Source organism: Polypterus senegalus, chromosome 2 (genome assembly GCF_016835505.1).
Source record: "Polypterus senegalus isolate Bchr_013 chromosome 2, ASM1683550v1, whole genome shotgun sequence".
Classification (NCBI taxonomy): domain Eukaryota; kingdom Metazoa; phylum Chordata; class Cladistia; order Polypteriformes; family Polypteridae; genus Polypterus; species Polypterus senegalus.
In genome coordinates this window covers 20,441,194-20,456,623 of record NC_053155.1, presented here as the reverse complement: position 1 = coordinate 20,456,623, position 15,430 = coordinate 20,441,194, and the positions used below count along the sequence as shown (strand labels likewise).

At 38.9% G+C, this 15,430-nt stretch overlaps 1 protein-coding gene across 1 annotated transcript; it reads left to right on the top strand.

The window, feature by feature from the left end:
- The first annotated feature begins 1,313 nt into the window (after nucleotides 1-1,313).
- Nucleotides 1,314-2,288, top strand: LOC120524342 (putative gustatory receptor clone PTE03). Its single transcript, XM_039746205.1, has one exon. It carries the CDS (start codon nucleotides 1,314-1,316, stop codon nucleotides 2,286-2,288), a length of 975 nt encoding a protein of 324 aa, XP_039602139.1.
- The last annotated feature ends 13,142 nt before the right edge of the window (nucleotides 2,289-15,430 follow it).

The following is a 15,430-nucleotide window of genomic DNA, read 5'->3' as shown; positions in this document are numbered from 1 at the left end:
GTGTAAAATGTGAAGGGGTCTGAATACTCTGAATCCACTGTATGTGTTTGACCTATCTGTTATTTGGCCTGAAAGGACAAGTGAATGGAATGGAAGAGACTGGAGGCTGTTAGACAGAGAAGTACAGAGGTAGAACTTTATTTGCCCGCAGAAGAAATTTGGGTTTTAACAAAAGCTTGTTAAATAAATGAATAAAAAAATAAATATACACACACACAATATGGTCTGAACACCAGAATAACTAAAAAAGAAAGAAGATTAATAAAGAAAAGTTTTGACTTGGCAGTCCCCGGCCCAGTAAGGCATTATGCTGACATATGCTGGTATAAAGGACCCCCAGTTGTATTTCTTGACACACTTCTGCTGAGTGATTCGTTTTCTGAAAGTCCTCAGTGTTGGTGGGTCACAGAGAGGATGAGCAGCATTGTTCATAACAGCACTCAATTTTGTTTTAATTCTCATTTTGTTACGACCTCCAGAGGGTTAAGAGTGCATCCTATAACTGACCTGCCCTTTTAATTAGCTTGTTAATTTGGTGGACCACTCCTGAATTGATGTTACCAGCCTAGCACACCACAGCATAGAAAATCCCGCTGGCCGTCACAGAGTTACAGAAGATGTGAAGGATGTCACTACCCTCATTAAAGGGTCTCCTAAGGAAGAAGAGTCTGCTCTGCCCTTTCTTTTATAGTCCCTTTGTGTCTAGGATGTCAAAGATGTGGACCCCCCAAGCTCTTATAAGACTGGATCGCCTCCATATCCACTCCCTGAATAGTGACCAGACATAGAGCACCATCTTCACATCTGCTTGCTGAGTCTCTAAAGGATTGCGCAAACCATTTCCCATTGTTGCTGAATTATTTATTTTTGACAGTGGCATTATCATCAGCACCCTTTTGTTGGATTAACATTTCATGGGCACCGTCATCGTATGAATTCTTTTATCTGGTTCCAAAAATGTTAAATGGTTGCCAGGTTCATGATGTGCTTGAGCTGTGACATTATGTAAGCCCTATCATACAAGATGGTGGCATGGCTCATGTTGTGTCCAGTTTAGCTTAAAAATTGAAATTTAACCTGATCTATGAGGAAAAATCCAGTTGGCCACAACAAAGTCAGGTGTGTTGCTCATTCAGTTTACATCATTATCCATAACAGAAAAAAAGCTGTTCAGGAAACAAGATGATATTAAATGATTTTTGCAATAGACACTGACCATATTATCTACTTTGTTTTAATTATATTAAATTAAGATTTTTTTTCTCCTTTTTACACTTCATAGGTATTATCACCTTTTCTAAAAATAACTCACTATGTCCATTTCAAACTCCACCGATTTCAGAGTCCAGGAATTCATTATCTTTGGTTTTCCAGGATTCCAGGAAAGAGAAAACAAGAACATACTTTTTGCTATTTTCCTTACTGCTTACTTACTGATTTTACTTGGAAATCTTCTAATCCTCATCATATTTGCATTTGACGAAGGTCTTCACATCCCCATGTATGTTCTAATTTCAAGTCTTGCTGTTGTTGACATTGCCATCTCCTCTACAACTGTTCCAAAAATGTTAGATGTCCTCAGTTTTGACAACTCCTTCATTTCCTTTGGGGGATGCCTTACACAAATGGGCTTCTATTTGGCCCTTGTCACGACGGAATCCTTTCTACTTGCAGTCATGGCCTATGACAGGTACTTAGCCATATGCAATCCCCTGCATTATGCTTCTCTGATGAACAACAGCCTCGTTCTGAAGCAAATTGCTTGCTGTTGGACATTAGGAATAATTGTTGGCCTGATCCTGGTTGGGTTAGCCCTACGACTGCCATTCTGTGGTCCTAATAAAGTGATTCATTGTTTCTGTGATCATTCATCTGTGGTGAGACTGGCCTGTGCGGACATTGTGATCAACAACTACATGGGGTTAACTTTAGCAATGACTGTATTGTTTATTCCCCTCACCTACATCCTGTTTTCCTATATAAAGATAATTACATCAGTGCTGAAAATAAAAAGTGCTGAGGGTCGCCTGAAAGCCTTTTCCACGTGCGGGACGCACCTACTGATCATCAGTGTTTTTTTTCTCGCTGCTGCATTTGTCTACATCTCCTACAGAATCCCTGGCACCTCTGCAGATGTGCGCATCATGGCCGCAGTGCTCCAGAATGTGACACCTCCTTTAATGAATCCCATCATTTACTGTCTAAGGAATAAAGAGATTAGGGGGAGCCTCGTGAAGACCTTCAGGAGGAGTCGAATATTGCCAAACACCAGGAGCTTCACTTTCTAGGTGTGTTCTGCTGTTAATGGAATAGAATTTGGCATATTTGTGTGGTAGAACTCCTCCATTCACTTTGGAAATTTATTGGAATTCCATAAAAGAAACTAAAACTTTATAAGTGACATTCCAGAAATTCTATTTTTCTGTTGACTGTTTCTTTATTTATCTGCTTATGTTTTTTTTATGTATTTGATACCAAAACTTTTTTTAATTGCTTTCACAAAACTATTGTCAGGTTTGGGAAAATGTAGTTTTGTACTTTCCAGCAGCTCCATGTATGACTTTATCTTTCTACCTTTTTCTCTATTTCACGGATCACTCCTACCACTTTCTTTTATCAGTATGCTGCTGCTGGGGTATGTGAATTTCCCATTGGCATTAATAAAGTATCTATCTATCTATCTATCTATCTATCTATCTATCTATCTATCTATCTATCTATCTACTGTACATCTGTAACAAACACCACAACATTGCATCTTGGGAACCGTGGACAGCAGCCAAAAAAATATAGATAAATGGTAATGCATGCAGTATGTGTGTCTATGTACAGTGCCTTCAGAGGGTCTTCAGACCCCTTCACTTTGTTCATATTTTGTTATGTTGTGGCCTTTAAATAAACACTTAAATTAATTTTTCCCTTGAATGGCAAAGTGAAAATGGGATTTCAGAAATTTTTGAAAATTTATTAAAAATAAAAACCTGAACTATCAGATTAACAGAAGCATTCACACCTTTTACTCAACACTCAGTTGAAACCCCTTTGGCTGCCATTCCAGCCAGGATGTGACCAGCTTCACACACCTACATATGGGGATTTTCTGCCATTCTTCCCTGCAGATCCTTTCAAGCTCTGTTAGGTTGTATGGAGATTTTTTAGTGGACAGCCTTTTCATGTCTCTCTAGAGATGTTTGGTTTGGTGTAAGTCTGGGATCTGGCTGGGCCACTCAACAATATTCACAAAGTTTGTTCCTAAACCACTCCTGTGTTGTCTTTGCTTTGTGCTTAGGGTCATTGTCCTGTTGGAACATGAAATTTTAGCTCAGTCTAAGGTCTAACGTGATCTGAGCAAGATTGCATTATGGATAACTCTTTATTTAGCTCTTTTCAACTCTCAATCAACCCTGACTATTTTCCCAGTCCCTAAAACTGAAAAACAATCCCACCCCATACATAAGTGTTGGAACAGTATTGCACAGGTGATGGGGCCTCATGTATAAACAGTGTGTATGCAGAAACATGTTGCGTATGTCCATTTCCACGCTCATATCGCGATGTATCAAAACTAAATTTGGCATAAAGCCACACTCATTTACACACCAGCTCAATCCTTGGTGTACGCAAGTTCTCAGCTCAGTTTGGCAAACTGACGCCACCCAGCGTCAAAACAGTGCTACTGTTCCTGTGTGGTTTACCTTTACTTTTTAGATACAGTTGTAATATTGCACAACCACTTATGTTTTCATATTGTATATTTTTCATTGCTTTTTTATCATATTATTATTATTATAAGAACGTGGAAGTTGGCGTACGCACAGATTTATGCATCTGGATTTTTTTGCACCTACATTTCCGCTTTTGTCCGTATGTTTTAGTGTGAATAGCATGCACGGCATTATGCATGAGGCCCCTGGTATTTAGAACTGAGTCCAAACAGTGTGATCTTGATTTCACCAGACCAGAGAATCTTGTTTCTCATAATCCTTTATTTGCCTTTTTGCATACTCCTAGCAGACTTTCATATGCTGTATGTTCACCTATTCATAAAAAAGATTAGTAGATTGTTGCAGTGGTGGTTGTCCTTCTGGAATATTCTCTTATGTCCACACAGGTTGTCTGGAGCTTATCCAGAATAACCATTGGGTTCTTGATCAGCTTTCTACCAAGGCCCTTCTCCCATAATTTTTCAGTTTGGACTAACAGCCAGGGCTAGGGAGAGCTGAGGTTGAACCAAATGTCTTCCATTTAAGAATTACAGAAACCACCATGCTCTTGGGAACCTTCAATTCTATTGGAACGTTTGTGAAGTTTTCCTCATATCTCAATGAAGCCCTGTGGAATTTCAAAGTGTCTTTAGTTTAGTTTAGGAGGAGTCGAATATTGCCAAACACCAGGAGCTTCACTTTCTAGGTGTATTCTGCTGTTACTGGCATAGAAAAAATATTTGTGTGGTAAAACTCCTCCATTCACTTTGTAAATTTATCATAAATCCATAAAAGAAGCTAAAACTTTATAAGTGACATTCCAGAAATTCTGAATTTTTGTTAACTATTTCTTTAATTATCTGTTTTTTATGCATTTGATCCCAAAACCTTTTTTAATTGCTTTCCCAAACCTATTGTCAGGTTTGGGAAATTGTAGTTGTGTACAGTACATCTGCAACAAACATCACAACATCACAGACCCGTTCACTTTGTTCAAATCTTTTTTATGAATGGGTGAACAGACAGCATACGAAAGTTTTGTTGTGTCTTTAGTTTAGTTTAATAAAGTTGTCAAAAGTTATTGGCTGTCAGAAAAGTGCCGGGTTAACATGCTGAGCACAACATATTTTGACAGTATCTCAGTTGTGAGAATTACTGAGTGAGGGTCTGTATCCTGTACCAACACTGGGGTGGGCTGGAAAAATGAAAAACAAAAAAGAAACACAAATGACTGCGGAGCTGCCAGACTCCAGCCCTGTGTGCTTTTACCGGTTTTCTTGGCTGCTTTGGACAATTTTTTCTTAACAGTCCTGAGTTTCTTCCAACTGCTTGTGAATTTCTCAAAACATGGAAGTACAATAATTTGGATAACCAGAAATATGAAGTCATTCATTGAAAACCATTAATTTCCCCTTGGGATTAATAAAGTATCTATCTATCTATCTATCTATCTATCTATCTATCTATCTATCTATCTAATTCATGTTACAATATTTAATTCTCTCGTGAACCATTTAGTCAATAGTACCTTTGAAGGACAGCCGGGTCCCATGCCCAGCAGGGACGCCCCTGCTGCTTATGTTCCGGGGGAGCCAACATGGGCAGTCCAGTACCTATCCCGAGACGCTTGGTGGCAGCCTCCATGGCTGATGGTGATTCCTCAACCACCCGCAGGGCTCCATGGGAGATGGAGTCCTCCACAGCCTGGTTGGGGGCTTGGATGGCTGCTAGGGGGAGCTGCATGGCCTCGGCATCCTGGCTGGACGAATCTTCAGCCCCACCCAGAGGTGCAATTAGGACCAGGTGGTCAAGCACCTGGAACACTTCTGGGTGGGTTATAAAAAGGGCCAGCCACCACCACTCAGAGAGCCAGAGTTGGGAGGAAGGAGACGAAGCTTGAGGAGGAGGAGTGGTGGTAGAGGAAGAAAAGTGTGTTGTGGTTTCAGTGTGTGTTTTGGGACTGTGTGGCACGAGGAAGACGTGTCCCACAGCTGAAGCAAAATAAAAGTCTTTTTATACGTGCCTCCGTGTCTATCTGTGTTGGGTCAGGCGCCTATATAGCGCCTTTGTTACACACCACAATGTGAAATGTCTGAACCATTGCCTAGAGACATATCAGTCAAAATGTTTAGTCATGTTTTCAACATGTAAGTAAAATGTGGAAGATTTAAAATGGATTAACTGTTGCTCAATTTAATTCACGATCCTCTTTGTATAGCCAGCAGAATTTGATTGTGCACCAAACCACATATACTATATTATTTTCTAGAAACATTTGTAAGCTAATTTGTTTTTTTAGGACATCAGAAATGTTTTGAAAAAAATGAAGTTATATGTGACAGTAAAATATTCACTTTAATATTCACTATAATTATAATGATGTTGGGTAGAACAAGGTCAGTTCTCCATCATGGGTTCTCCTGTTTCTCCTGCTGGTGTGACCACATATTTTCATCTACATCAAATCTGATTTTATCCCTTGCACTACATCAAGGAAAATATCTACTTTCATACCTCAACCCCCTCTACAAGAATCTGTTGGGATGTCATCACAGGCAGCATCCGCTGCAACGATTAAAGAGATATGGTCGTGTGGCTGGTGATTATATACTGTTCACCTTCATGCTGAAAAGTGGCGTTCGCAAATGTTGAATAAGGTGGAAGATACTCCATCTGCATCCTCTAATGGGCATCAAAGCATTTGTTTATTGAATTTGAGTGGTGGAAGCTTACATTACCCTTTTCTACAACATAACTGGGCAAGTCAGGCCATACTAAACCCCTCTCATTTTCAGGAATGAGACTCCTGGAGAGAGTGTCCAAGTTGGGTGTTGTATGGCCCAATTACAGGAATGTGTGACCTCAAATATCGTGGCACACACTACTGTTGCAATGGATTGTTCAGATTGTGCAAAGCACAAGGGCCTACATGCTTGGGGGGCCCCCTCGAGTCCATATAGATTTTTAAAAAATGTATAATCACTAAAACAGCGGTTTCACAGTCTTGGTACAGTGGCTTCAACGTTCAATGTCTTGTTTTCATCAACTCTGACCTCGATGGTTGACGATGAATTGTCATACATTGTTGAGACTTTTGTGCAGCAGAAGGCACACAAGCGAGTATTTTAAGGTACTAGTGATATTAGAAGTAATATGATTTGTGACTTATCAGTCAGTTCTATTTTTGTAGGCTTTAACATTAATAAGTTAAGTTTAATAAATCTGTAATCTGTTTTATAGTGTACCTTAGCATGGCTTACTGTGCATTAGTGTCACTGCCGTGAGGATGTATGATGTCCACTTTCTCAGAACTTGTGTAAAACAGGTCGATTGTGTAGTAGTATCCCGACAGCCGGTGTTGTCATTTTAATTTGTTACAACAGAACAGTTTCTACTTTGTAGCTTTTATATGTTATATTTTAATCATCTTCTTTCTCAAAGTTGTCTTGTAAAAGTAAGCGGGTCCACATTTTACGTAGATGTATGTAATAGTACTACTATCCGCACCTCCCACATTCCATTCCCACTATTTATTTTATTTTTGCTAAATTACAGTTTTTGTAATAAAGCGATTTAAAAAGTTATTACAAATTTCATTTAGAGAGTTGGTTTGTTTGTCACCAGTGTGTGATCTGATAGTGACCCAGTTGCGGATGCCATTGCCAAGCTGGCCCCTACGATCTAGTTGCAAATAAATTACTAAATGTTATGCTAGACAGAAGGGGCCCACCACTGGGCACTGCACAGGCCTTCAGTAAGCTGGCTATGCCACTGGTGGCACACATAGTTATATTCCAGCCACAGGGACATCCATCCATGTCCTATTAAATTCCGACCATGCCTCGTGCATTTGGACAAGTTTATTCATAAAAGTTTAATCACTTAAACCTCTATTTTCAAACTATTTCCTTTATACTTCACTATTGAAGGAACCTTTCTTACAAATGACTTGCACACATGTCTAAATGTTTTGCAGAGTAGAACTAAACAAATAAAAAGCATATAATTCATTTTGCCAATATTAGAACACTCTAGACGAGAACAGGCCATTCAGCCCAACAAAGTTCGCCAGTCTTATCCACTTTATTCCTCTAAAAAAAAACATCAAGTCGAGTTTTGAAAGTCCCTACAGTCTTACTGTCTACCAAACTATTTGTCTCTTATTTCAAGTGTCTGTGGTTCTCTGTATAAAGAAAAACTCCTTAATGTTTGCGCAAAATTTACCCTTAACAGGTTTCTAACTGTGTCCCTGTGTTCTTGATGAACTCCTTTTAAAGTCACCGTCTCGATCCACTTGACTGATTTGCTTCATAATTTTAACCACTTCAATCATGTCTCCTCTTCTTCTTTTATTGCTTAAACTGGAAAGGCTCAGCTCTTTTAAACTTTCCTTATAACTCATCATCTGTAGCCCCAGAATCAGCCTAGTCTCACCTCTTGGGACTTTTTCTTGAGCTGCTATGTCCTTTTTGTAGCCAAGAGACCCACACTGCACCCAGGACTCCAGATGAGGCCTCACCAGTGTGTTATAAAGGTTGAGCAGAACCTCCTGGGACTTGTGCTCCACACATCAAGGCGCTGTATAACCTGACATTCTGTTAGCCTTCTTAATGGATTCTGAACATTAACACAACATGGATAATATAACTAATTTTTGGGACAATTCAAAATGAATATATCTAATCGTATACGACCCAAAACTAAATCATTTGTAAATGAATAAGAACAATGAGGAATTATATTTTGTTGTGAGAAACTGGCTTAAATTAAGGGAGTTCAGGTTTACATATGTGGTTATGATAAATACCATTCTCATTTGAGAATTTGTCCCAAACAACCAATAAAAATGGTATAATACACAAAAACATTGAAAGGACAGAATTGAATGGTTCAGAAAAACAACTGGTGAGTGTAACTGCAAGCACTGTAATTGTTAGAGCAGCAGGAACGAACGCTGCTGAGCACTCACAGTGTGCCAGTATTGTTTGAGTGGGATAATAAGCATTAAAGAGGAGAAATGAAACAGTGGCAGTGAAAGTCCCTCCAACAATGAAGGACTTTTTCGAAGATATTCTCTGTGCAATTCCTTAGAAGTTGTCAAGGTTTTTGAACACTGCATTGCGTTTGTGAGTATCCATACCTTTCTTACTTACCTTTTTTTTTCTGATACCACGCACAGACATGTTGCTCAGACGTATTGCATATATTTTTATTTTTTTTCTATTTAATGCTTAATACTAATATTACTAGTGCATGTGTGTGTACGGTACTCGAAAGTGAATGTGTGTAGGCCCACAGAGTTGAACGGTATTGAAGTCTAATAAATTGTAATCTTGAATTTTTCAAATTTGAAATGTGAAGTAAATATATAAAGAAATTGCATAGATTTGAATTGGAACAGAAGAGTAATTCTCTTAGTGAGCTTAAATAATTACCTGAAGAAATTCAGTGCTAGAGTTTATTGAATTGCTTTACTTTTTCTCTTTCTGTTAATAAATATTTTGCAATTTTGTACATTAAACAGTTGTTTATTTGGACTCAGCATTTTCACTTGGCACTGAAATCTGTTAATAAAGAATTTAAGAGTTGCTGATGCATTTGTGAAGTCATCTTCTTCTTCACCCACAGTGAATTATCAGTCTCTATCTGTCCCTGTCTTTTACATCATTTTCTGCCACACCAACTGCCTTCATGTCCTCCCTCACCTCATCTATAAACCTCGTCTTCGGTCTTCCTCTTTTACTCTTGCCTAGACATTCCATCCTCAACATTCTTTTCCCGATGTTCTCCTCATTTCTCCTCAACATGTACCCAATCTTAATCTCAAGCCTCTCTCACTTTGTCACCAAACTGTCACACCTGTGCTGTCCCTCTTATATACTCATTTCTAATCCTGTCTACCCTCGTTACTCTGAGCGAAAATAGTAGCATCTTCAACTCTGCCACTTCCAGCTTGTCTTTTCATCAGTGCCATCGTTTCCAAACCATACAACATAGCTGGTCTCATAACTGTCTTGTAGACCATCCCTTTCAGTCTTGCAGGTACTCTTCTATTACAAATCAGTCCTGCCACCATTCTCCACCCAGTCCAACCTGTACTCTCCTCTTCATCCCTCTGCTGCATTCTCTGCTTTGGACTGTTGAACCCAAGTATTTAAATTTGTTTGTCTTCACCACCTCTGCTCCTTGCAGTTACATACTTCCACCACCCTCCCTCTCATTCACACATATGTACTTCATCTTACTCCTACTGACTCTCATTCCCCTTCTCTCCAGTGCCTACCTCCACCTCTCCAGGTTCACCTCAACCTCCTGTCTACTCTCATTACAGATCACAATGTCATCTGCAAATATCATAGTCCATGGAGACTCCAGTCTGACCTCATCTATCAGGCTGGCCATCACCACTGCAAAAAGGAAAGGGTTTAGTGCAAATCCTTGATGTAATCCCACTCTCACCTTGAACCAGGCTGTCATTCCTGCCACACCTCACCACAGTTATACTGTCCTTAAACATATCCTGCACCAGCCTCACATACTGTTCTACTACTCCCGACTTCCTCATACAGTACCATAACTCCTCTATGGGCACCTTGTCGTACGCTTTCTCTAAGTCCACAAACACACAATAAAGTTCCTTCTGACTCTCTTTATACTTCTCCATCAACACTCTTAATGCAAACATTGCATCTGTAGCACTCTTTCTTGGGCATGAAACCATATTGCTTCTCACAGATCGCTACCTGTCCTCTCAGCCTCGCACCCATCATTTTTTCTGTAATGTGCATCCTTTCTCCAATGTACAACCATCATCATCATCTGAGTTCACCTCTGCTATAGCATGTCATTATGTGAAAACAACAGTGTCAGATCTGGGGAAGTGTGAATGTAACTGGGAGAATAAAACTGAATTAAAAAAACAACATTAACCTTTACAAGTACCATACATTTACACCGGTTGTTACAGACTCAAATCAAATGTTTGTTTTTATTCTAAAATAGTAAGAATAAGAGCAGCTCACTTCTCAAAACAGAGTCTTGTGGGATCGAACTTGTGACTCTTTCATTAGCAGTCGTCAGTTCTTACCATGACACCACCAAAACAATTGTAACTTGGACGTGTCAATGTCACACCCTAGTGCGGGTTCTTTTTATGCGGTTATTGTTTTGTTATTCTTGTATCTTTTTTGAAAGTGCTTATTTAATATTTGGACTTCAGCCTTCACACATTATAAGCTTCATGTCTACAGTTTGTCAATCATTACTAAAACATGACAAATGTTTCTGTTTTAATGTTGTGTTTACACAGATTGTTGTAGACATGGAACACACATGAAATGCATGTGTTCCAAATAATGATATAGAATTTATAACAGGTGTCATTTTGCTTGACTTCTCACTCTATACAAGCTCTAAGCAATTGACGCAGGAAAAAAAGACGTGCTGAGAAAGCTGTAAGGCGGTGGGGGGATGTGATAGCAGGCTGCTTGCTGCTTATCGACACATTTAAAAGACAAAAGACGCTGACGGAGAGGTGCGAAGGGATTTAAGGTGGGACAGATTATGAGTTTTTTGTAGGCTTTGATAATTCTAGTGTTAAGAGGAGTCCAAAGAGGTGTACCATGGCCCTCATCAATGCAATAAGTATTTATGAGCACACTAACCCTACTGCTGATTTCAATGAAAAGTTTTATTCAGTGTAGCATATATTTGGCACATTGAAACCCTCATTCCGAAAGCCCTTAGTATGGGTTTCTAGAACAGGTGATGGCTGGTGAAATTCACAATCACAGCCTGGCGAAATCTAAGTTGTAAATAATTTGAACGCCACACAATACCAATGTGTTTTAGGATATTCCAGTCCAACTATTTCCTCTGGAAAATTGTTTAATAAGAATATAAGACCTTAAGACATTTGACAAATGAGAGTGGATCATTCAGTCCCACAAGCTTGTTTGTTTAGCTAATAGTTCAGCTGTCCCAATATGCATGTTTATCATGAGAACATTAAAGCATAGTGGAAAGCCATTACTTAACTGCGAAATAGCAAATTAAATAAAAAGCGGAGCGGTATAGTGAGGAAAGTAAGATTGGTGGGGACCCACTGGTGGTTGATCCATTAAAAAAGTAGGAAATAATTTATGATAATAGGATTTTAATGTACACATTGATGTGGAAACTGACACTTTTTGCAAATGTTTTACTTATTTGTTAAATTCAGTAGGATTTTGTCAGATTGTCAAAGGTCCAACTCATAATCATAACTACACATTAGATTTAATTATAACATTTACAAAGTTGAAATTCAAAACTTAAATATTACTCCATTAAATTATTTCCGATCACTTCTTAGTTATATTTGATTTAGTTCTGCCTATGCCAACGCACTCACAGATTAAAACAAAGACAGTGCGACATCTAGATTGTAATTCTGCTTCAAAATTTATAGATACCTTGAGTAAGTCGAGTGTAATTGTGGAAAACCATTTAGATCAGTTAACATCAAATGTAAACGTGGAAAACAATTTAGATCAGCTAATATCACATTATAATGTGACCTTGAGAGATGCTCTGGACACAGTGGCTCCGCTTAAAACAAAAATGATCAAAGCACATAGAAACTCTTCCTGGTTTAATGAAAACACTCAAGCTCTTAAATTAGAGTGTCGAAAACTGGAGCGCAGATGGAGAACAACAAAGTTACATGTCTTTCAAACTGCATGGACAGAGAGTGTTAATAAATATGAAAAGCCCTCTTTAAAGCTCACTCAGAATACTATTCTACATTAATAGATAGCAATAATAAAAATCCTTAGGTACTGTTTAGAACAGTGGCTAAATTAACAAATGGGAATTCAGATCAACAGTGCAAAATACCAACAGATATTAGCAGTACAGACTTTATGAACTTCTTCAATGAGAAAATTAAAAATATAAGATCCCAGATCTCAGCATCACAGTACAAACCAAATACTAGCTTAGCAGACCCTGCCGCACATTGCATTCAGCACTTTAATAATTTTAATCCTGTAACTGAGCAGGAAGTCTTAACTTTAATTACTAAAATGAAGCCCACTACTTGTTCCCTAGATCCAGTGCCAACAAAACTAGTAAAAAGTGCAATGGATGTTCTTGCAGCGCCTATTCTAACCATTATCAATAGTTCATTACTGTATGGCACCGTACCTGATGCACTAAAAGTGTCAGTCATTAAACCTTTACTTAAAAGTCAGACCTAGACCCACACATACTAAATAATTATAGGCCTATTTCAAATTTACCATTTCTCTCTAAAATACTAGAAAAAGTAGTCGCCAGTCAGCTTCAGTCACACCTTACGCATTACAATTTATTTGAGAAATTCCAGTCTGGTTTTCGAACTGGTCATAGTACAGAAACTGCACTAACACGGGTTGTAAATGACATTCTGATATCCTCTGATGAAGGAAACTCCACTGTAATTATGTTGTTGGACTTAAGTGCAGCATTTGACACCATTGACCATTCTATTTTACTGCACAGGCTAGAAAACGATGTTGGGCTTACAGGCCCGTGCTCGCTTGGTTTAGTTCCTATTTATCAAATAGATTCCAATATGTACAGAAATGTGCTGACAGTACTCCATCATTATACACAGAAGTTCAATATGGTGTCCCGCAGGGCTCAGTACTGGGACCTTTACTGTTTTCACTTTACATGCTTCCACTGGGATCTCTCATTAGGAAACATAATGTTAATTTTCACTCGTATGCAGATGACACCCAGTTATACCTTTCATTTAAATCAAATGAAGTTTCTCCGATGTTGTCTTTAATTAGTTGTGTTAGTGAATTAAAGGAATGGATGAATGAGAACTACTTGTCTTTAAATACAGATAAAACAGAGATGTTAATTGTTGGAGGGAATGACGCTGATCACAGCAATATTTTGTCGTCATTTAACTCAGTTGGAATCCCAATTAATTTTACTGAATCAGCCCGCAATCTAGGAGTTATCTTTGACTCTAGCATGTCATTTAAAGCACATATTACAAAGTTGTCCAAAACATGTTTCTTCCATCTTAAAAATGTTAGGAAATTAAGGCGCTTTCTAAATAAACAGGATTCTGAGAAATTAATTCATGCATTTATCTCTAGTAGGATTGACTACTGCAATGCGGTGTTCACTGGCTGTTCAAACTGTTCTTTATACAGCCTCCAGTTAATCAAAACTGCGGCTGCAAGAATTATTACAAGAGCAAGAAAATATGAACACATAACTCCAGTTCTTAAATCCTTACACTGGCTCCCAGTTAAGTTTAGGGCAGATTTCAAAATCCTCCTTTTAATATATAAAGCATTAAATGGCCAAGGTCTGGCTTACAATACAATACAATACAATACAGTTTTTTTTTTTGTATAGCCCAAAATCACACAGGAAGTGCCGCAATGGGCTTTAACAGGCCCTGCCTCTTGACAGCCCCCCAGCCTTGACTCTCTAAGAAGACAAGGAAAAACTCCCAAAAAACCTTGTAGGGGAAAATGGAAGAAACCTTGGGAAAGGCAGTTCAAAGAGAGACCCCTTTCCAGGTAGGTTGGGCGTGCAGTGGGTGTCAAAAGAAGGGGGTCAATACAATACAATACAATACACAGAACAGAACAAATCCTTAATACCGCATAATAATACAAATTCTAGAAGCACGGAGCAGAATTTAACTGTAGATGATATCACATAATAAGATTTGGATATTTTTAGAGTCCTGGAGACCTCATCCATCAAGCTGCCTCCCCATTTGGCCATTCCACAATTCTCAAATAAATTGTAATGTTTAAGGTATGACTGAAGCTGACTGGCAACTACTTTTTCTGGTACTTTAGAGAGAAATGGTAAATTTGAAACAGGCCTATAGTTATTTAGTATGTGTGGGTCTAGGTCTGACTTTTTAAGTAAAGGTTTAATGACTGACACTTTTAGTGCATCAGGTACGGTGCCATGCAATAATGAACTATTGATAACGGTTAGAATTGGTGCTGCAAGAACATCCATTGCACTTTTTACTAGTTTTGTTGGCACTGGATTTAGGTAACAAGTAGTGGGCTTCATTTTAGTAATTAAAGTTAAGACTTCCTGCTCAGTTACAGGATTAAAATTACTAAAGTGCTGAATGCAATGTGCGACAGGGTCTGCTAAGCTAGTATTTGGTTTGTATTGTGATGCTGAGATCTGGGATCTTATATTTTTCATTTTCTCATTGAAGAAGTTCATAAAGTCTGTACTGCTAATATCTGTTGGTATTTTGCACTGTTGATCTGAATTCCCATTTGTTAATTTAGCCACTGCACTAAAAAGTACCTCCATCCATCCATTTTCTAACCCGCTGAATCCGAATACAGGGTCACGGGGGTCTGCTGGAGCCAATCCCAGCCAACACAGGGCACAAGGCAGGAACCAATCCTGGGCAGGGTGCCAACCCACCGTAGGACAAACACAAACCAAGCACACACTAGGGCCAATTTAGAATCGCCAATCCACCTAACCTGCATGTCTTTGGATTGTGGGAGGAAACCGGGCGCCGGAGGAAACCCACGCAGACACGGGGAGAACATGCAAACTCCACGCAGGGAGGACCGGGAAGCAAACCTGGGTCTCCTAACTGCGAGGCAGCAGCGCTACCACTGCGCCACCGTGCCGCCCCTAAAATGTACCTAAGGATTTTTATTATTGCTATCTATTAATGTAGAATAGTA